This window comes from Melanerpes formicivorus, unplaced genomic scaffold (assembly GCF_026170545.1).
Source record: "Melanerpes formicivorus ecotype bairdi unplaced genomic scaffold, bMelFor1.0.p_v2 SCAF_18, whole genome shotgun sequence".
In the NCBI taxonomy this organism is placed as follows: Eukaryota; Metazoa; Chordata; class Aves; order Piciformes; family Picidae; genus Melanerpes; species Melanerpes formicivorus.
This window is the reverse complement of record NW_027142370.1, coordinates 3,183,325-3,205,417: the sequence shown is the minus strand read 5'-3', so window position 1 is coordinate 3,205,417 and position 22,093 is coordinate 3,183,325. Positions and strand designations below refer to the sequence as shown.

Below are 22,093 nucleotides of genomic sequence, written 5' to 3'. Positions count from 1 at the left end.
CCGCTCCTGGGGGGGTACAAGAGGTTCCTCCCCCACTCCCAACCATCCTCCCGCAGCACACACGGGGCAGGACAGTGAGCCCGAAGCGCAGGTCGTGTTTCAAAGCCCTGGGGGGACGGCGGCTGTCAAGACGATGTCCCAGACACGGCTCTCGCCTGCATCACATTACGAGGAGCGGCCGCCGCGGCGCCGCCAGGCTACGGATCCGCTGGGCTCCGCGCCGGGTCCCCGCACACAGCCACTTTGTGACATCCTTCTGCGTTTTGCTCAGCCTGTTCGCAGCGTTCACGGTTATCAGGACCTGAAACATCAGAGCTGGAGCGCTGCGGGAGCCTTCTCCCTCCCCCCACCCTCCTTCCCACTCTGCTGCTGGGTCGGTGCTGAGCAGGGAGATAGAAGGATGGAACCTTGGAAAAGTTCTGGAGAGAAGAGAGGAGAAGGAGAAGGAGAAGGAGAAGGAGAAGGAGAAGGAGAAGGAGAAGGAGAAGGAGAAGGAGAAGGAGAAGGAGAAGGAGAAGGAGAAGGAGAAGGAGAAGGAGAAGGAGAAGGAGAAGGAGAAGGAGAAGGAGAAGGAGAAGGAGAAGGAGAAGGAGAAGGAGAAGGAGAAGGAGAAGGAGAAGGAGAAGGAGAAGGAGAAGGAGAAGGAGAAGGAGAAGGAGAAGGAGAAGGAGAAGGAGAAGGAGAAGGGAAGACCTGGCCTGCACTGCACTGCCAGGTCACTACTGAACCACAGCCCTCAGCACCAACATCTCCATGGCTCTGAAATCTCTCCAGGGGTGGGGACTCCACCACTGCTCTGGGCAGCCTGGGCCAGGCTTTGACAACCCTTTCCATGAAGAAATTGTTCCTTATGTCCAACCTGAACCTCCCCTGGTGCAACCTGAGGTCGTTTCTTCTTGCCCCCACCTGGTTCCACCTGGAGGTCTCAGGAGGCTGGAGAGTGCAAAGTTCTGGTTTTGTTTCACAGAATCCCTGAGGCCCAGCATGGTAGAGGGTTGGAAGGGACCTGTAGAGATCATCCTGTCCAACCCCCTGCTCAAGCAGGGCACCCACAGCAGCTTGCCCAGCAGCACAATGGCCAGGGGGATTTGGAAGCTCTCCACAGAAGGAGACTCCACAACCTCTCTGGGCAGCCTGAGACAGGGCTCCAGCAGCCTCACACCAAAGAAGTTTCTCCTCCTGTTCAGGTGGAACCTCCTGGGTTCCAGTTTGTGCCCACTGCCCCTTGTCCTGTCCCTGGGCACCACTGAGCAGAGTCTGACCCCAGCCTCTTGCCCCCTGCCCTTTAGCTCTGGCTGAGCATTGCTTAGCTCCCCTCTGGGGCTGCTCTTCTCCAGGCTCCACAGCCCCAGGGCTCTCAGCCTTTGCTCCTCACAGAGGTGTTTCACATCCTCCAGATGCTTCAGATCTCCATTTCCCAGGGAGGGATCAGTGGTGATGACCCAGAGGATGCTGAGGATGCCCAGCTCTGCAGGGGCTTCTCCTCCCCTGCTCCCAGGCAGCCAGCCAGGATCTGGGTGTGAGAGCCTGGAGGAATTCCAAGCACCCCAATCCCCCTGGCCTCACCCAGCAACACTGCTCAAAGGGAGGCACAAGTGTGGGGTGCCCTTGGTCTGACCCAGCTATGCCCTGCCTGCCCTGACCAGAGGGTGGAGAGGCAGGAGACCACCTGGGGCGGCCTTGGCAGCACCCATGGGTGCTCTGGGGGCCATGCCATAGTGGGGCAATGCCATAGCAGGGCAGTGTCATGGTGGGATGATGCTGCAATGCTGCAGGAGGGTGATGCCATGCTGGGCCAATGCCACACTGGGGAGCCACTGTGGTGGGACAATGCTGTGGTGAGATGATGCCATGACAGGGGGATGCCATGGGGGCTCTGCATGGGTGCCAGGGACAAATAGGGAGCAATGTTTTCTCCCCACACTTGATGCTGTGATGAGATTCTGCTGAGTTTGAGCCTCCAGAGCCCTGAGGGGTGGCAAACACCCCGGGGAAAGAGCAGGTCCCCAGCCCAGCCCCCCCATGCCTGGCAGCCATCCTGGTTCCCTCATCCTCACGAGCCCATGGCCAGCACCTCCCAGTGCCCACGCTGAGAAAGGGGGCTGGGATGGGGGTCCCTGGGGGTCCTGCACGGGAGACAGGCAGTCTGAACACACAGTCCCTGGTGACCTCACCAGCAAATTAGGGACAGGCAGCCTGGGAATGTCGCTAGGGAGCGATGGAGGCGCAGAGAAGGGACCCAGCAGCCCTGACCCTCTGGGCTGAGGCGGTGCAGCGGTCCCCAAGGCAGAGCTGCTGCTCAGGTCCCCCCCCGGCCCCATGCCCCCTGCTCGGGCCCTCTCTGCAGGTTTATTTTCCTTTCCTGGAGAACTCCAGCTGACCCAGTTCAGGAAATATTCGCTGACTGGTGGCAGGGGCTGAGGGGAGCCGAGGGGAGGGAGCGCAGCCTGCGTGCCTCTGATCCCGGAGCTCACAGCCTCCCCTCGTTAGCAGCTAACGAACCAGCCCAGGCTAATGCTTTCCAGATGCCCGGCTGCTGGGGGCAAGGGGCTGGAACAGGGGGTGGCAGGGCGTGAGGTGCCACCGTGCACAGCCACAGCCCTGCTCCAGCCCCACCGTGCACCACAGAGAGGACCCCAGGGCTGGGACAGGGACCCAGAGGTCTGCTCATCACTCTCCTCCTTCATGGCAGGCACCTCGGGATGAGGACCCAGAGGACTAGCTGGACTGGCAGGCAGGACCTCACCAGGAGTTTGGCCTCAGCTGTGGCAATGGTGGGCAGGGGAAGGGGAAAAGCCAGGAAGGAAGCTGGCACAGCCATGGGCAAGGCATAATGCCAGGCCTGAAGAGATGAAAGGTCCAGGGAGCACCACGAAGGCACTGGGGTGTCCTGGGGAAGCTGGGGACACGTGGCAGCAGGGCAAGATTGGCAAGAGCAGGCTGCTGTGCAGGGCTGTGGTTTGCTTTGTGGAGGGAGGTCACAGCTGGACCAGGAGGATCACAGCCCTGGGGCTTCAGGGTCAGGGGAGGAGGATCACAGCCATGGGAGGGTCATGGCTGGATGAAGCAGATCATGGTCAGGAGGAGTCATGGCTGGACCAGCTGGATCAGGGCCAGGAAGGTGACAGGTGGACCATGCAGACCACAGTCAGGAGGTCACAGGTTCCTATTGTTTCCTTCTGCCCAGCTCCCTGGCACCTGGGGTGCTCCTGGCATCCAGATCCAGTGGGGGGCAACCACAGGCAGACCTGGGGACCCCTCAGTGAGGGGGAAACTGAGGCACAGGCTGTCTGCCAGCAGCTGTTTGCTGACAGCTTGTGACAAGCCATCTGCCAGCTGGACACAGATGGTCCCTGCCCCCTGGTGCTTTCCATCTCCATGGGGTTCCCATGGGAAGCCCCCAAGAGACCCCTGGGGAAGCACTCAGCTGACTCAGCAGTACAAGAGTGGAGTGAGTTGGGTCATGGGGGACTGATGACCAGGGCAGGACCTCAGAGGGACCCAAACAGCCCAAGGAGCAGCAGGGAGCAGAGCAGGTAAGCTGGGTGGTGGTCACCACAGCCTTCAGCCCCAGCAGGCAATTGCTCTGCCTTCGGTCAGAGCTGGCTGCAAGCAGGGGCTGGGCTGTGAGAAGGAAGTGAGCTGTCCCTTCCCAGGCTGGGTGTGCTCCCTTCCGGCTCCTGGTGCGCTGGAGGGGGCTCTGCGGGCACCAGCGCCTCCTCCTCCGTGGCATCTCGCTTGGCATCTGCTTTGTGGTGCCTTCCTTCACCCCCATTTGCACTGCCTTCTGCATCCCCCTCCTCCAGCCCCCACACTAGGGTGTGACGATGATGATGGTGCTGACGACGGGGCTGAAGCTTGCCCTCTTCACACTGCACGGGAAGGACCAGCTCTCTGCTTCCCTTGCCCCAGGAGATGCCCTCTGCCTTTGGAGCAGCAGACTGGGTGGACTGGGCAGAAGGGCACTGGCAGCCCATGCCAGCCACAGGGCTGTGCCCTGACGGCGGCTGCCCCATCTCCAGGGAGGGGACACCGGTGCCAGCCCCGGGAGCATGACAGGGTGCCAGCGTGGGGGACAGGGGATGCACCAGCCTGGCCCGGCCCGGCCCGGCCCGGCTCGGCCCCGCAGGGTTTGTTTTCCCTCCCCGAGTCCCGGGCAGGGTCCGGTGCTCGCTTCCCAGCCCCGGTTCCCCGTTCTGCTCCCGGGTTTCCTGTCCCGGCGAGGCATTTCCATGGGCCGTGCCTCAATTCCCGGAAAGCGCTACCTCATCCTTGAGCAGCGGCCAGGGAAGCAAACACAGGCGGAGCCCCCTCCGCCCCTCGCTTCCCCTCCTCTTCCTCTCCCGCCACAGCCTTCCCCGGCTCCGGGGCAGCGATACTGGGCAGGGCTCCGGAGCGGAGAGACCGAGACCTCCCTGTTCCTGCCCCCCGATCTGGCACCTCGGCCCCTGCCAACCCCGGTACAGCCCCCAGACATCACCTCAACCCCTGCCAGCCCCGGTACAGCCCCCAGACATCACCTCAACCCCTGCCAGCCCCAGAACAGCCCCCAGACATCACCTCAACCCCTGCCAGCCCCAGAACAGCCCCCAGACATCACCTCAACCCCTGCCAGCCCCAGAACAGCCCCCAGACATCACCTCAACCCCTGCCAGCCCCAGAACAGCCCCCAGACATCACCTCAACCCCTGCCAGCCCCGGTACAGCCCCCAGACATCACCTCAATCCCTGCCAGCCCAAATACAACCCCCAGACATCACCTCAACCCCTGCCAGCCCCAGTACCACTCTGACACACCCCCAGCCCAGCCCTCAGCCCAGCATCTTGACCCCCACCAGCCCCAGCGTAGCCCCCAACCATCACCTCAGCCCCTGGCAGCCTTTACACAGCCCTGGCACAGCCCAGTGCAGCTGGGCACCTGCATGCCCTGGAGAGCAGGTTTTGTGTGCAGCCTGTGCAGGGAGCAGGCTCCACCACACGTGTTGGGGGCTGTGCACACATGTTGGGGGCTGTGCACATGTGCTAGGGGCTGTGCACACGTGTTGGGGGCTGTGCACACGTGTGGACCTCTGTGTGCTCAGGACCCCACAGCCCAGCTCCTGCCCAGCCTGCCTGCAGCAGCTGCCCACCGCACACCTGGACACCTCCCAGGCTCTTCCCAGGTCCCGAACTCAGGCTCCTGGCTGTCTGGTCAGGCCCAGCTACTTCATTGCTGCTTCAGGGACCTGAGAGGCTGGCCCCAGCCTCTTGCCCCCTGCCCTTCAGCTCTTGCTGAGCATTGCTCAGCTCCCCTCTGGGGCTGCTCTTCTGCAGGCTCTCAGCTCCAGGGCTCTCAGCCTTTGCTCCTCACAGAGCTGCTCCAGGCCCCTCAGCACCTTCATAGCCTCTGCTAGACTCCCTCCAGCAGTTCTCTGTCTCTTCAACTGGGGAGCCCAGAGCTGGACCCAGTCCTCCAGATGTGGCCTCCCTAGGGTAGAGTAGAGGCTGGGGAGGACCTTCCTCACGCTGCTGGCCACACTCTTCTTCATGTACCCCTGAGAGATGGACAGACAGACAGACAGGCACAGAGCCAGCAGTGGGTAGGGATGGGCTCAGGGAGCCATGGAGCTACCTCCAGTGTCTCAGCCAGGATAAAGAGAGTGATCCCAGCTGGGAGGGAAACACGTGGGGAGGTAGAAAAGACAAATGAGCAGGGTGAGGAGGAGGAGGATTGTCAGTGTCTCTCACCCCAGCATCCCTGTCCCCAGTTGGCTTGGGACCATTGTCCTGCTCAGGGGTTTGTCTCCCCTCTCCAGCCCACAGCCTCTTGGCTCAGGGAGCTGCAGCAAGCCCGGGGCCAACAGGGGGGTTTACGTTTGGTTCCGCCGGCGCTGGCCCTGCTGCTCCTCCTCCTGCTCCCACATCTGCAGCTGGAATTGCAATTTGAGGCGCGGGCTGGGCTGGGCTGGCCGGGACTGGGAGTGGGAGGAAGGCGCTGGGGGAAGCCAGAGGAAGCTGGAGAGCTGGAAGGGGCTGTGCGGTGGGGCCAGCTGTGAGGGCAGAGCGGTGCTGGAGCTGCTGCGCGCTGCTGGGGGGCAGTGGGAGCCAGCGCTCAGCTGGCACAGCTGCAGTGAGAAGGTGGTGGCTGGAGTGAGAAGGCGGTGGCTGGAGTGAGGGGTCCCCAGCCTGTGCCTCCTCCCCAAGGTAAGCAGCTGTGGGGCTTCGTGCGAGCTGGAGACTCCCCAGGGTGCTGGGAGAGAGGAGACCTGCCCAAGGTGTGGGCACAGCAGGGGCCTGGCATCCCCCTGGCAGGGGTGAGGGTGTCACCTCCCCCGGCTGGCTGGGACACTGCCCAGTTTGGGGGCACTGGCACAGAGGGTACTGGGAGGGAGCAGGACTCCTGTAGCCTGCCCCCAGCAAGGCTGTGGGCACGGGTGGGAGTGGGGACTGTAGTGTGAGCCCCTCCTGAGCTTCTACAGACACTGTTTCCCTTGGCCCCTGCCCTGGGGAGCCACTGCTGTGACCCACAAGCCGCGGGGGTAGCGCTGTGACCACGGAGGGGCTGCAAGTGCCACAGCAGCCCGTGCCAGGGCAGGCAGTGCCAGGGACATCCTGCCAGCTCCCGCGTCCCAGCTGTGGCCGAGCCATGGCCGCGGGCAGGGGACAACTCCCACAGATGCCCACGGAAAGCTGAGAGCTTCCCCTGCCCCTTCCGGGGGCTCCTGAATCCTGCTGGCTCCCAGCACAGGAGGCTTGCAGAGACCAACACCTCCTCCTGCCGCCCGCACATCTGGAGCCCGGCCCCACAGCTGCCCGCCCTCCGCCCCCACCCCGAACCGGAGCAGCCCGAGCCGTGGGGCCGCCGTGCCCAGCACAGCCGGGGTCCCGCTGCCACCCTTGCGATGCCAGGCTAAACCCCCTGCCCGGCTCAGCCGTCCTGAAGCCCTCCCGGGGCTGTTTCCTTTCCCTGTTTCCGTCAGCCCCTGCGGAGGCGGAAATGGTGGAAAAGCCTCAAAAACGCTGCCCCGGCACAAGCTGCGACAGGCAGCGCCAGGACCTGCTGGCATCACCACCCCAGCCCCGCTCCCAGCGCCGGGACCCGCTGGCATCACCACCCCAGCCCCGCTCCCAGCGCCGGGACCTGCTGGCATCACCACCCCAGCCCCGCTCCCAGCGCCGGGACCTGCTGGCATCACCACCCCAGCCCCGTTCCCAGCGCCGGGACCCGCTGGCATCACCACCCCAGCCCCGTTCCCAGCGCCGGGACCTGCTGGCATCACCACCCCAGCCCCGTTCCCAGCGCCGGGACCCGCTGGCATCACCACCCCAGCCCCGTTCCCAGGGCCGGGACCTGCTGGCATCACCACCCCAGCCCCGTTCCCAGCGCCGGGACCTGCTGGCATCACCACCCCAGCCCCGTTCCCAGGGCCGGGACCTGCTGGCATCACCACCCCAGCCCCGTTCCCAGGGCCGGGACCTGCTGGCATCACCACCCCAGCCCCGTTCCCAGGGCCGGGACCTGCTGGCATCACCACCCCAGCCCCGCTCCCAGCGCTGGGACCTGCTGGCATCACCACCCCAGCCCAGCTCCCAGCGCCGGGACCTGCTGGCATCACCACCCCAGCCCCGCTCCCAGCGCTGGGGGCTGCTGCCGTGACCCTGGCAGAGGGCTGTGGGCACGGACAGTGCAGGCACCACCCAGGATCTAGCTGGGGATGGTGGTGGAGGACATAAAGGCTCAGCACAGATGGGGAGGGGGATCCTCTTCCACCCACTGCCTGGGGTTGTGGGGGTGCTGGGCTTGCTGGGTGCCCCAAAGCCTCACCAGAGCCTAGCTGGCACAAGGATGGTGATGAGCACCCAGAAGAAACCCCTGGGAGGGCTGGGGGATACCTCAGTTCCTTGATGTGCTGCTGCCAGGGTGGGCTGAGCCCCACTCGTTTTCCCTGCCAGGACTCCAGGCAGGGGCTTGGGGATGAAGGTGGCCATCAGCCAGACCCTCCAGTGAGTCCTGCTCTTGGTTTGGTTTGCTGAGATGGAGGATTTCAGCCAGCTGGAGCTAGAGGGTCTGCACAGGCTCCAGACCACCCACCTGGACTGCTCTGTGGCCACTTAGGGGCAAGGAATGAAACCACTGAGTCCACAGAGCCCAAGTTCTTGCTTCTCCCTCCTGCTTGGTCTCCAGCTCCATGCAGCAGCCAGGTGTGGGAAGCCTCCTCTGGGGCGCAGAGGATGTCCCTGCACAGCCCACCTCAGACTGGGCTCTGGTGGTGACAGACTCAGGGTGACCCCCACCTGGCCCCAGAGCGGCACAAGGTGGGGCCCAACCTGCAGCCAGGACAAATGGTCACCACAGCCAGGAGCAGAGGTGCTGTGGGGACAGACAGACGGCCCCGGGGCTGAAGGGGGCAGCCCCAGAGCACCTCCTTTGCTGCATCCTGGGCTCAGTTTTGGACCCCTCGCTCCACGAGGCACATTGAGGTGCTTCAGAGTGTCCAGAGCCCAGCAAAGGTGGGGAAGGGTCTGGAGCAGAAGTCTTGTGAGGAGCAGCTGAGGGAGCTGGGGTTGGTCAGCCTGCAGAGAAGGAGGCTGAGACCTGCTGGCTCTCTACAAGTCGCTGGAAGGAGGCTGCAGCCAGCTGGGGGCTGGTCTGCTCTACCAAGGAACAAGTGATGGGATGAGAGGAAGCAGCCTCAGGTTGCACCAGGGGAGGTTTAAGTTGGACATGAGGAACAATTTCTTCCCCTAGAGGGTTGCCAAGGCCTGGCCCAGGCTGCCCAGGGCAGTGGTGGAGTCCCCATCCCGGGAGGGGTTTTGGAGCTGTGCAGATGTGGTGCTGAGGGCCATGGTTTGGTGGTGCCCTGGCAGTGCTGGGTTAAGGGTTGGATTCTACACTCTTGGAGGTCTTTTCCTTGACTCTAGGGCACTCCCACAACCTCATGCAAAGCCCAGTTCTGGCAGAGATGCCACTCAGTCACCCTCTGCCTGCCAGACACCCCCCTGTGCCCTGACAGGACCACCAGCACCACGCTCCCCACTGCAGTCTGACCTGCAGCCACAGCTCCTCCTCGCTTGGTCCCTCACCACCCCCTCCACCAGGGTAGCCAGAGCCAGCCCCCCAGCTCTGGGGAAAGCCTCACCACCTGCCTTTTTTAGCACAAGGCTTTTCTCAGGGGGCTGGCCAAGAGCAGGATCAGGCCAGCAGTGCATGGGGGGGTTGGGCTTGGAGCAAAGCCTCACCCAGGAGAGCTCAGCCTTGTCCTGAGCCCCTCAGCTCAGCAGGATGAAGGTGGTCAGTGTGGGGCAGGCAGCCTGGGGGGGTGATGGGAAGCAGAGAGCCAGGAGATGGTTTGGCAACTGGGGAAGCAGTTTTGGAGCTGGTCAGGACTGGGGCACCCACAGCAGGGCACCCAGGTCTGCAGTGTCCAGGCAGGGCTCAAATCTCTCCAGAGAAGGAGGCTCCACAACCTCCCTGGGCAGCCTGAGACAGGGCTCCAACACCCTAAAAGTGTTCAGCTGGAACCTCCTGGGGTCCACTTTGTGCCCACTGCCCCTTGTCCTGTCCCTGGGCACCACTGAGCAGAGTCTGGCCCCAGCCTCTTGCCCTCTGCCCTTTAGCTCTCGGTGAGCATTGCTCAGCTCCCCTCTGGGGCTGCTCTGCTGCAGGCTCTCAGCCCCAGGGCTCTGATTGTCCCTCCTGCTTCTCTTGCAGCCTGGAAGGCCAGGCCATGGCGATGCTCCTGGAGCCTGGGCTGCAGAGCCTGCGGATGGGTAAGGCTGCTGCCCAGGGAGGCTGCTCGCTGGGGGCAGCGTGGGGTGGTGGGACCCCTGTGCCCTGCACTCCCCCCACCAGCAGAGATGGGCAAGTGTGGCACTCCAGACCTCTCTCCCTTCTCCCCACACAGCCACACAGTGTGTCCATCCATCCCTCCCTCCATTCAGCATTTCATCTATCCCTCCATCCATCCCTCTCTCCCTCCTTCTATCCATCTATCCATCCCTCCCTCACTCCTTCTATCCATCTATCCATCCATCCCTCCTTCCTTCCCTCCCTCCTTCCTTCCCTTCCTCCTTCCTTCCATCCCTTCCTCTCTCCCTCCTTCCTTCCATTCTTCCCTCCCTCCCTCCCTCCTTCCTTCCTTCCATCCATCCTTCCATCCCTCCCTCCCTCTCTCCCTCCATTCCTTCCTCCCTCCCTCCTTCCATTCCTCCCATCCCTCCACAGTCATCCCCATGTCTGTGCCATGCAGGACCCCCCCCCACACACACTGGGGTGACCAGAACCAGCTGTGCTGGGGAAACCTGACCCTGCCAACAGAAGCTGGGGAAGATCCTGAGCACAGAGGCCATGGAGGGGCCATGCAGGGTCCCCCCAGAGCTCTGGGTGTCCACACATCACTGGTTGCTGGCCCCAGCTCTGGCCCCACTGGAAAGAAGCTTCCTGGTGGCCCTGGGCTGTGTCTCCAGACCCCCCAGGCTCCAAGCCTGGCTGTGACACCAGCTCCCTGCCCAGCCTGGACACCACTTCCTCCCCTCCCCAAGGCGGGGGGACAGCAGCCTCCCTCCCCCCCCAGCTCAGGGCTCTGCCAGCACACAGCAATGCCCACAGGGATGCTCCTGTTTGTCATGGATCAAATATTCATGGCACAGACACAGGGATACAGGGAAAGGCACTTATGGAGCGGGTGTGAGGGGATGGGAGCTGCGTCCCTCCCCCTGGCACAGCTCCCGGGGGGGCGCATGGCACCGACCCAGGGCAAGCAACGTGCCAGTCGCTCAGCTCTTGGCCAGCTTGCTCCCAGGACCCCACTGCCAGGGCTTGGGGTGCCCACACAGCCAGGCCCAGCCCCAACCCCACAGCCTCTGCTGCTGGGGGGGTCTCAGAGCGCTGTCACTGCTGGCTCTGGCGGTCCCAAGCTTCCAGAGGGATTTAGGGAGCTGCCCCTTGGGCATCCTGGTGGCAGTGGGGGGTGGGTTCACCTGGCCACAGACACCCTTGCCAGCTCTTCTCTGGCCGCTGTGCCCACCCTGTGGGGGGAGGGATGGACCCCTGGGAGCTCACCAATGCCAACACCAGGTGCAACTGGTACCTGCTGTCAGACACCAGTGGTACCAGCACCCAGGTACCACTGGATACCAGTTGGTGCCATGAAGAGACACCAAGAGCTCTGTTAATTTAGTTAGTGCTAATTATTAGCTCCTCCCTTAACTGTGCCTGAAGAGAGGATGGCAGCTCCTGAAGCTGAAGCTGGAACCCACCAGGAGCAGCCCCAGCAGCTGCTGCCTCTGCCTCAGGCTGTCATGCACTGCAGGGAGGATGACTGAGCTCCTTCCCCAGGGGAGGCTCAGGGGCCCGTTCCCACCCCAGCCTCACCTTGCTGTGCTGCCAGGTGCCAACGGTGAGCGGTGCCACACACCATCCCCTCCTGGCTCCCCAGGGACACTCCATGACAGCTGCAGCATCGCCCCCCTGACGCCCTCCCAGTCACCGGTAAGCCACTCCTGCGTCCCCTGGGGTCCTTCTCCCTGGCACTGCCCCCTCTGATCCTTCCCTGGTCACTGCTCACCCACCCCTCTATCTCCTCTCCCCGTCTGGTTGCCTTCCCCACCACACTCCCTGCAGGAAGGTGGGTCCCTGAGCTGTGGGGTTTAGGGCATGAAGATCTTTTCTCCCCCACAAGCCCTCAGCCAGGCTGCCCAGGGCAGTGCTGGAGCAGTCTCCATCCCTGGAGGGCTTCCAAAGCCGTGGAGATGTGGTGCTGAGGGCCATGGTTTGGTGGTGACCTGGCAGTGCTGGGTTAAGGGCTTGGACTCAGTGATCTCAAAGGTCTCTTCCAGCCGAACTGATCCTGAGATTCCAGCACAGGGGGCAGGAGAGAGAGGAGCTGCAGGAGTCTGAACTCACTGCAAAGCTCTCCTGGCCTCACCTCGCTCTACTTGGGCAGCCCAGGGGAGTGCAGAGGGATGCAGGCAGGGAATGTGCCACGGAGCTGGTCCCTGCCCAGCTCTCCTTGTCCTTGCAGCTCCCCGAAGGTGCCCATTTAGGAGCCAAGCAGCTCAGCCCTGCTCAGCAGCAGCTCTTCTCGGGGCCAGCTAATGCCTGCACTTAGCAGATCTGCTCTGGGCTCGTTAAAAGTTAATGAAGGCTTTTAGCTCTGCCTGCCTGCCCCACGTGCTGCCAGCCTGCACGGGGAGCTGGCACGGGTGGGGGGCTCACCACCTCCTCCTGGCTCCTTCTCCATGCAAGTGAGGGAGGGGGATCCCAAAAGCAGCGCCAGTAAAGCATCAGGTGGAGGAGGCAGCAGTGGGAACCCCCTCAGGCAGCCAGGCCAGGAAGGTTTGGGGTTGGGGGGAGCCCATGGGGGTGTCTAGGATGAGGTTCCTCAGGCTGGGAAGGAAGGTTTGGGGGAATCTCAGCTTAAATCTGCCAGGGTTCAGGTGCAGAGGGCTCAGCACCATCTCAGCCCAGGAAGCAACTGGGAACCCATCGCCACACCAGCAGCTGGCATGGACATCCACCCCTCTTTGGGGCTACCCAAACCCTCTGGTCCCATGGAACTCACCTGTGGGAACCACCACAGGGACCTCCCCCAGTCCCTCTCGTGGGGGTTTTGGAGCTGTGTAAGAGGAGGAGGGAACCATGTCTCCTCTGTGGGCAGAGATCTCAGTGCCTGCGAGCCTGAGCCAGCAGAAGTTAACCCTTCCTGGGTTGTTTTACCCCACTTCTGGAAGCAGCCAGCCCAGCCTCGGTGCCCACCCCTCACCACTGCCCCCTGTGTTCCAGAGGAGTGAGGCTCGTGCCCAGCAGGCCCCCACCTTCGCCGTGGTGGTGGCCATCGACTTCGGCACCACCTCCAGCGGCTACGCCTTCAGCTTCTCCAGTGACCCTGAGGCCATCCACATGATGAGGTGAGCAGCAGAGCGGCTCCCACAGCTCTTCAAGGGATTTGGTTGCCCCAAGGGAGGGGATTTGGCTTGCTGGGAGGAAGAGAAGGAGCTAGGCTGGGTGGTGAGCATCCTGGGGATCGTCATGGGTGAGGGATGCTCCCTGGAGGAAGAAGCCTGTGAAAGGCATCTTGCATGGAGCAGGAGGATGGAAGGCTACAGGCTTGGGCAAGAAGGACAGTGAGGTGCTGGAGCACAGCCAGAGGAGGGGAGGAAAGCTGCTGAAGGGTCTGGAGCACCAGTCTTGGAGAAGCAGCTGAGGGAGCTGGGGTTGTTCAGCCTGGAAGACAGGAGGCAGAGGGGAGACCTCCTGGCTCTCTACAGCTCCCTGGAAGGAGGCTGCAGCCAGCTGGGGCTTGGTCTCTTCTCCCAGGGATGAAAATGGCCTCAAGTTGCACCAGGGGAGGTTTAGATTGGACATGAGGAACAATTTTATCCCCTTGAGGGTTGTCCAGGCCTGGCCCAGGCTGCCCAGGGCAGTGGTGGAGTCCCCGTCCCTGGAGGGGTTTCAAAGCTGTGTGGATGTGGTGCCGAGGGCCACGGCTCAGTGGTGCCCTGGCAGTGAGGTGCTCAAGGTTGTGCCCACACAGCCAACTGAAACGGGGGCCAGGCAGCTCCCTGGGCTCGAGGTTTGTGAGCTGCTCCTGGCTCCTGTCTGCAGGAAATGGGAAGGAGGAGACCCAGGGGTGGCCAACCAGAAGACCCCCACCAGCCTCCTGCTGACTCCTGAGGGAGCCTTCCACAGCTTCGGCTACACCGCCAGGGACTACTACCACGACCTGGACCCCGAGGAAGCTCGTGACTGGCTCTACTTTGAGAAGTTTAAGATGAAGATCCACAGCACCAGTGTAAGCCCCTGCTGCCTCATGGCCTCCTCAGGGGACCTCCAGGCACCTGGGGCAGGCTGGACGTGAGCTGGGCTGGCCTCACGCTGCGGAAAGCAAAGAGAGAGAGCTCCCTTGGTGGGGACTGGAGAGGAGCTCCAGCAACAGCTCTGCCCCACTGCTGGCTCACACACAGCAGGGTTACAGCCTGCTGCAGGGGGGGGAAGTTTTAGTTGCCCCCCATCAGAGCTGCCCCTGGACAGGTGGATGCTTATGAGGTTCTACACCACCAGTGCAAGGTCCTCAGGCCAGGCTGAAGGGCTGGAGAGCAGCCCTGAGAAGAAGGACTTGGGAGTGCAAAGCTGGACAGGAGCTGGCACTGTGCACTCAGCCCAGACCAAACCTCTCCTGTGCTGGTCCCCAGCAGCGTGGGCAGCAGGGGCAGGGAGGGGATTCTGCCCCTCTGCTCTGCTGAGACCCCACCTGCAGTGCTGGGGCCAGCTCTGGAGTCCTCAGCACAGACAGGGACCTGTCAGAATGGGGCCAGAGGAGGCCACAGCAATGCTGGGAGGGTGGAAGCCCTCTGCTGTGAGGCCAGGCTGGGAGAGTTGGGGGTGTTCAGCCTGGAGAAGAGAAGGCTGCAGGGAGACCTTCTGGTGGCTTTGCAGTGCTTAAGGGGAAGGAAGCCATTCACTGTGAGGATGGTGAGCCCCTGGCCCAGGCTGCCCAGTGGGGTGGTAGATGCCCCATGGCTGGAACCATTCCAGGCCAGGTTGTTTGGGGCTCTGAGCAGCCTGCTCTGGCTGCAGATGTCCCTGCTGGCTGCAGGGGGTCAGACCAGGTGACCTTGAAAGGTCCTTTCCAACCCAACCCATTCCACGATGTGCCACTTCCAGTGCCCATGCCCCTGCCAGTCTGTTTGGCAGGGTGAGGAAGAGCAGGGTGGGATGCTGGCCACATCTCATGACCCTGTTTGCTACTCCTGCTCTTCCTGGCAGGACCTCACCATGAAAACTGAACTGGAAGCTGTCAATGGGAAGAAAATGCAGGCCCTGGAGGTGTTTGCCCACGCCCTGCGCTTCTTCAAGCAGCACGCCGTGCAGGTGGGGCACCCGGCCCCCCAGCTGGGGCTGCTGGCACCACCACACAGCCTTCCCTCCCTCTGTCTGCCCCTCATCCTCTCTGCCCTCATCCTCTCTCTCCCTTCATCCCCTCTCTCCCCCCATCCCCTCTCTCTCCCCATCCCCTCTCCCTCATCCCCTCTCTCTCCCCATCCCCTCTCCCTCATCCCCTCTCCCTCCTCATCCCCTCTCCCTCATCCCCTCTCTCTCCCCATCCCCTCTCCCTCATCCCCTCTCTCCCTCATCCCCTCTCTCCCCATCCCCTCTCCCTCATCCCCTCTCTCCCTCATCCCCTCTCCCTCATCCCCTCTCCCTCATCCCCTCTCTCCCTCATCCCCTCTCCCTCATCCCCTCTCTCCCCTCATCCCCTCTCTCCCCTCAGCCCCCCTCCCTCATCCCCTCTCCCTCAGCCCCTCTCCCTCATCCCCTCTCTCCCCTCATCCCCTCTCTCCCTCAGCCCCTCTCCCTCACCCCTCCCACGTGCTGTTCTCTTTCCCCTCACCCCTCACCAAGGGCTGTGCTGCCCCAGCAGGGCTGGTGCTCACTGGCTGCCTCTCTCTGGGCAGGAGCTGAAGGACCAGTGCCCAGCCCTGCCCGAGCGCGATGCCATCCGCTGGGTCATCACCGTGCCAGCCATCTGGAAGCAGCCAGCCAAGCAGTTCATGAGGGAGGCTGCCTACAAGGTCAGGAGACCTCCAAGACCACCCAGTCCAGACATTACCTCAGCACTGCCAGGGGCACCACCAAACCATGGCTTTGAGGCCCCTCCAGGGATGGGGACTCCCCCACTGCCCTGGGCAGCCTGGGCCAGCCCCTGACCACCCTTTCCACGAAGAAATTGTTCCTCATGTCCACCCTAAACCTCCCCTGGGGCAACCTGAGGCCATTCCCTCCTGTCCTGTCACTTCTTCCTTGGGAGAAGAGACCACCCTCCACCCGGCTCCAGCCTCCTTGCAGGGGGCTGCAGAGAGTGACAGACGATCCCCGAGGTCCCTCCTCCAGCACCTTCTCCTCCCTGACTGCCTGCCCTCCCCCCAGGCCGGTTTGGTGTCCCCGGAGAACCCTGAGCAGCTGCTGATCGCCCTGGAGCCCGAGGCTGCCTCCATTTACTGCAGGAAGCTTCGTCTCCACCAGCTGATCGACCTGAGCTGCAGACCCCCTGCCAACGGGCTGGCCCCCGACCACGCCATCGACTCCAGCTTCCGGCAGGGTGAGGCACTGGGACCTGCGGGAGGGGCGCCTGGGGGGTGGGACTGCAGTGACAGCAGATGGAGCAGGCAGGGACCCCCAGCCCACAGCATCCTCTGGAGATGAGGACATTGTGTCAGAGGCAAGTGTGGCACCATGCTGCAGGGGGTCCTGCCTGCTGCCCTCTCTGGAAGCCTCGGGGGTCCCACATCCCACCTTTCCCCCTTCCATTTCCCCCTTCCCAAGCCACATGTCCCCCATGGCTGTAGCCCCTTTCATCTGCCCAGCCCACCCTCGACCTCCACCCACACCACCCCAGGTCCCCCCCACACGCACACCTCTCCCCTTCCTTCTCCCCTCATCTCCAGCTGGAGCCACCCTGGGTTCCCCCCAGCAGCTCTGCTTGGCCTCCATCACCCCCAGCTCTTCCATACTGGCCAAGGACTTGGGCTCCCCAACCCCACCTCAACCAGTGCCATAAACCCAGGACTGGGAGAGGACCCCCCCTGGGTTCAGTTGGGACCTGCTGAAACCCTCCAGAGCTGCTCCCCACGCCCATGGGATCCTGGGGGCTCTACTGGGGCAGCTGATTCGCCCACTTAGGACCAAGCCCATAGCTGGGACCTGCTGGTGCCCACAGCCCCGGGCTTGCTGGGGTCACATCTGGGTTTAGAGAGAGCCTTGAGGTCATCCTGGGGCTGAGGCTCAGGGAGCTGCTACCCTGTGGCCACCCCAGCAGGCTGAAAATAGACACAGGGTCATGCCACCTCCTCCAAACACCTCCCCTCCCTTCCGGGCTGCTCTGGGGGCTGGAAACTCCACCCAGACCGGCTGGGAGAGCTTGTGGCATCACCCAGGGATGCCCCTAGGCTCAGGGACAGCCCTAGGCTCAGGGACACCTCTGGGTGGGACACAAGGTGAGGAGGGATCCTGAGCAGAGCAGGGGGATGGCGCTGGGGCCAGGTCAGACATCCCAGCTGGAGGGGAGGGCAAGGACCCAGTGCTTGCAGTGCAGCATTGCCCCCCCCCCCCCCCCCCCCCCGCACCAGGGGTGACTCCAGGGGTGCTCCTGGACCCCCCAGGCTGATGCTGGTCCCTCCACTGTGTCCCTCAGCCCGGGAGCAGCTCCGGAGGTCCCGCCACAGCCGAACCTTCCTGGTGGAGTCGGGAGTCGGGGAGCTCTGGTCGGAAATGCAGGCAGGTAGGAGGGGGGCCGGGCCCCCAGCAGCTGCCAGCGCCCTGGGGAGGGTTCACTGGAGGGGGGGGAACACGAGCAGAGGTTCCTACTGGCGCTGCCCGGTCCCTGGGGTCCTCCTGGGACAGGAGCTGGGGGGCTGGATGCCCCTTCTGAGGGCGGTGACACAGGTGAGCCTGCCCTGCTCTTGGCCTTGACGCAGTTGATGCTGCTGCCTGGGGCACCGTCTGTCTGTCACCTTCCTGTCCCCCTCTTCCAAGCCAGCACTGCCACATCCACCCCCTGCCCTCCAAAACTTCTGCTGCTGTGTTTGAGGAGGGGAGAACAGAGCCCACCCCTCCCCACCCCCGCCCCACAGCCCGTGGTTTGGCTGTATCCGCTTTTTTCCCTGGGGAAAACACAGCCACGGGGCCGTGCCCCGGGGATGGCGGGTCCCAGGGTGCCAGCCCTGCTGCTGGGAGGCTAGGGGAGCCCCAGCGCCCCGACCCGGGCACTGTCCCTGCCCGCAGGTGACCGCTACATCGTGGCTGACTGCGGCGGCGGCACCGTGGACCTCACCGTGCACCAGATCGAGAAGCCGCAGGGCACGCTGAAGGAGCTCTACAAAGCCTCAGGTGGGCGGCAGCCCCCAGAGCCATCCTGCGCCTCCCGGCTGGGACCCTCCCTCCGGGGCTGGAGTCCCCTCCCTGCCAGCCGCAGGCTGTGGCTGTGGCTCTGGCACCATCTGGTGTCGGCAGCCAGCACGGCAGGGGCTGGGGGGCGTCAGCGGATAAGGCTGCTGGTGGGACTGGGGTGCAGGGCTGAGAGAGGGACAGGAGGGCTGGGCTGGGGGGTTCAGGGGGCACAGGGGTGCTGGGCTGGAGGTGGATACGGTGGGACAAAGGTGCTGGGCTGGGGATGTCGGTGGGACAGGGGGGCTGAGTTGGGGGGCTTATGGGGGGGATAAGGATACTAGGCTGGGGGGTGACAAGGTGGGATGGGGTGCTGGGTGGGAGAGGGACAAGGGGGACAGGGGTGCTGGGCTGGGGGTGTCAGTTGGGCAGGGATGTGAGTGGCAGAGGGAAGGGGGGCAGGGTGGGACAGGGGAACCAGGGTGGCTGCAGGTGGGACAGGGGCTGAACCCCAGGGCACCCTCATCTCGGGGCACAAAACCACACCAGTGGCTCAGGCAGGGTGGGCACACGGTGACCCAAGGCTGGGACGTGTCCTGGCCCCTGCCCATGGGTTCCCCACCTTGCTCTCAGGGGCACACAAAGCCCTGGGTCTCAGCCCATGACAGGGGGAGTGAGAGTTGGGCAGGTGATGGTCATGGGCCCCCCAGCAGTAGCCCAGGAGTGACAACCACCAGCCTGGGTGCCCCTGTAGAGCTGGGCACGGGGCTGGAAAGGCACCAAGCATCACCCAGGGACCCCCAGCGAAGTGCCCTTTGTCCAGGGGACTGCTGCTCCCACTGCCTGCCCTCTCCCTGCTCCTGGGGGGCGTTCCTCTGCCAGCGCAGGACCTGCCCGTGTCCCCTGGCCCAGCCCTGGGTGGGAGGCTCCCCTCCACGTCCCCTCACCCTGATGCCCCCAGGGCGGAGCCGCAGCAGGGCTGGGGGCTGTGCCCGGCACAGGAAATGCCCCAGGTGCTGCCCAGGGGGCACGGCGGTGGGGGCCGTGGGGACAGGAGTGCCACGGGGATGCTGCCTGACCCAGCCCCTCCGCAGGGGGTCCCTACGGGGCCGTAGGGGTGGACCTGGCCTTCGAGAAGCTGCTGTGCCACATTTTCGGGGAGGATTTCATCGCCACCTTCAAAGCCAAGCGTCCTGCCGCCTGGGTGGACCTGACCATCGCCTTCGAAGCCCGGAAGAGGGCAGCAGCCCCCTCCCGCGCCAGCCCCCTCAACATCTCCCTGCCCTTCTCCTTCATCGACTTCTACCGCAAGCACCGCGGCCAGAACGTGGAGACCGCCCTCAAGAAGAGCAAGTGAGGACCTAGGAGGGGGAGGGGGAACAGTGGCCCTGGGGGGAGCTAAATTTGGATGGGGGTAGAGGGCAAGGATAGCTCCTGGGTCTGCTGGGCTGGGGAGGGACAAGACTTTGGTGAGGAGCAGCTCCAGATGCAAATAGAAATGGACAGATCCAGAAGGCTCCCAGGAGACCTTCTTGTGGCCTTCCAGTGTCTGAAGGGGGCTCCAAGAAAGCTGGGGAGGGACTTTTGAGGGTGTCAGGGAGGGAGAGGACTGGGGGGGATGGAGCAAAACTAGAAATGGGGAGATGGAGATTGGATGTGTGGAAGAAGTTGTTGTCCATGAGGGTGGTGAGAGCCTGGCACAGGCTGCCCAGGGAGGTGGTGGAAGCCTCCTGCCTGGAGGTGTTTGCAGCCAGGCTGGAGGTGGCTGTGAGCAACCTGCTGTGGTGTGAGGTGTCCCTGCCCATGGCAGGGGGGTTGGGACTGGCTGAGCCTTGAGGTCCCTTCCAGCCCTGACAGCTCTGTGATTCTCCTTCCCCAGTGTCAACTTTGTGAAGTGGTCGTCCCAAGGGATGCTGCGGATGTCCTCAGAGGCCATGAGCGAGCTCTTCCAGCCCACCATCAGCCAGATCATCAAACACATTGGTAGGTCCTGCAGCTGGAGCACCCCCTGGGACCCTGCACCCTGCAGTGCCACCTCCAGCCATGCCCGCTGCCCACTACAGCAGGGGAGAAAGTCCAGGCAGCCCCCACTCAGCCCTGCCCCAACATAGCATCACAGAACTGTCAGGGTTGGAAGAGACCTCAGGGATCAGCCAGTTCCAACCCCCTGCCATGGACACCTCACACCACAGCAGGTTGCTCACAGCCACATCCAGCCTGGCTGCAAACACCTCCAGGGATGAGGCTTCCACCACCTCCCTGGGCAACCTGTGCCAGTGTCTCACCACCCTCATGGGGAAGAGCTTCTTCCTCACATCCAATCTGAATCTCCCACTTCTGGTTTTGCTCAATCCCCCCCAGTCCTATCACTCCCTGACACCCTAAAAAGTCCCTCCCCAGCTTTCTCGTAGCCCCCTGCAGATCCTGGAAGGCCACAATTAGGACTCCTGGGAACCTTCTCTTCTCCAGACTGCACAACCCCAACTCCTTCAGCCTGTCCTCACAGCAGAGCAGCTCCAGCCCTCTGCTCCTCCTCCTAACATCCCCCTTCCCTCCTCAGACGACCTCCTGAAGAAGCCAGAGGTCCAAGGCATCAAGTTCCTCTTCCTGGTGGGGGGCTTCGCGGAGTCAGCCATGCTGCAGCGAGCCATCCAGGCAGCCTTCGGCTCCGCCTGCCGCGTCATCATCCCGCAGGACGTGGGGCTGACCATCCTCAAGGGGGCCGTGCTCTTCGGCCTCGACCCCACCATCGTCCGCGTCCGCCGCTCCCCCCTCACCTACGGCGTGGGGGTGCTCAACAAGTTCGTGGAAGGGAAGCACCCCCGGGAGAAGCTGCTGGTGAAGGAGGGCAAGCAGTGGTGCACGGACATCTTCGAGAAGTTCGTCTCCGTCGACCAGTCGGTGGCGCTGGGCGAGGTGGTGCAGCGCAGCTACTGCCCGGCCCGCCCGGGCCAGCGCAAGACCATCATCAACATCTACTGCAGCGCCACCGACGACGTGGAGTACATCACCGACCCCGGCGTGCGCAAGTGCGGCACCGTCAGCCTGGAGCTGGAGGCGCTGGGCGACGACGCCGCCGGCCCGGGCCGCGCCCGCCGGGAGATCCGCACCAGCATGCAGTTCGGGGACACCGAGATCAAGGTCACCGCCATGGACCTCCGCACCGCCAAGACCGTCAGGGCCACCATCGATTTCCTCTCCAACTGAGCGCCCCCTCCCCACGCCCCCAGGCTCGCCATGGGGACACAGGGGGAACGGCCGCCGGCTCTGGACCCCCAGCAGCCTCTGTGTTGGACTCTGGACCAGCAGCTGCCTTGGGCTCCAGACCCTCACCAGCCCCCCCGACCTTGGGCTCTGGACCCCCACCAGCCTCTGTGTTGGGCTTCAGACCCTCATCACCTCTGTGCTGGGCTCTGGACCAGCATCTGCCTTGGGCTCCAGACCCTCATCAGCCTCTGCCTTGGGCTCCAGACCCTCATCAGCCTCTGTGTTGGGCTTCAGACCCTCATCACCTCTGTGTTGGGCTCTGGACCAGCACCTGCCTTGGGCTCCAGACCCTCACCAGCCTCTGTGCTAGGCTCTGGACCAGCACCTGCCTTGGGCTCCAGACCCTCATCAGCCCACACATATTGGGCTCTGGACCCCCATCAGACCCCATGCTGGGCTCTGGACCAGCACCTGCCTTGGGCTCCAGACCCTCACCAGCTCCCTGCATTGGGCATTGGACTCCCACCAGCCTCTGTTGTGCTCATGACACACACAGGCTCTGGCCCCCCACCAGCCTCTGTGTTGGGCTTCAGACCCTCACCAGCCTCTGTGTTAGGCTCTGGACCAGCACCTGCCTTGGGCTCTGGACCCTCACCAGCCTCTGCATTGGACTCCAGCTCCACAAGACCCCCCCATGGACACAAGATGCTTGACAGAGGAAACAAGCAGCTCATGGACCTGGCCACTGGACCCCACCACCCCCTTGCAGCCCCCTCCTTTCTCATGGGACCCCAAAGCTGCTCTCCACATGCTGCCAGGCATGAAAATGGGTCAAGATCCAAGTGAAATGGGTCAGGATCCAAGTGAAATGAGTTGGGGTCCAACTGTCCCAAGGAGTGACTGCACCCCCAACACAGCCAGGCTCACACAGCCCCTTGGGGGTGCCCAAATAAATGTACATAACCCCAGCCCCGGGGGTGTCACCTGTCCCCCATCTCCCTCTCATCAGATTGCAGCCACCAG

The 22,093-nt window shown here is 63.6% G+C and overlaps 1 protein-coding gene across 1 annotated transcript; it reads left to right on the top strand.

Moving 5' to 3' along the window:
- The first annotated feature begins 5,865 nt into the window (after positions 1-5,865).
- Positions 5,866-22,038, top strand: HSPA12B (heat shock protein family A (Hsp70) member 12B). Its single transcript, XM_068149385.1, has 13 exons — positions 5,866-6,183; positions 9,692-9,750; positions 11,370-11,470; positions 12,764-12,888; positions 13,586-13,772; positions 14,747-14,851; positions 15,436-15,552; positions 15,908-16,079; positions 17,172-17,258; positions 17,762-17,866; positions 18,958-19,216; positions 19,743-19,846; positions 20,424-22,038. Exons 2-13 carry the CDS (start codon positions 9,708-9,710, stop codon positions 21,068-21,070), a joined length of 2,052 nt encoding a protein of 683 aa, XP_068005486.1. The 5' UTR covers positions 5,866-6,183; positions 9,692-9,707; the 3' UTR covers positions 21,071-22,038.
- Positions 22,039-22,093: the final 55 nt, after the last annotated feature.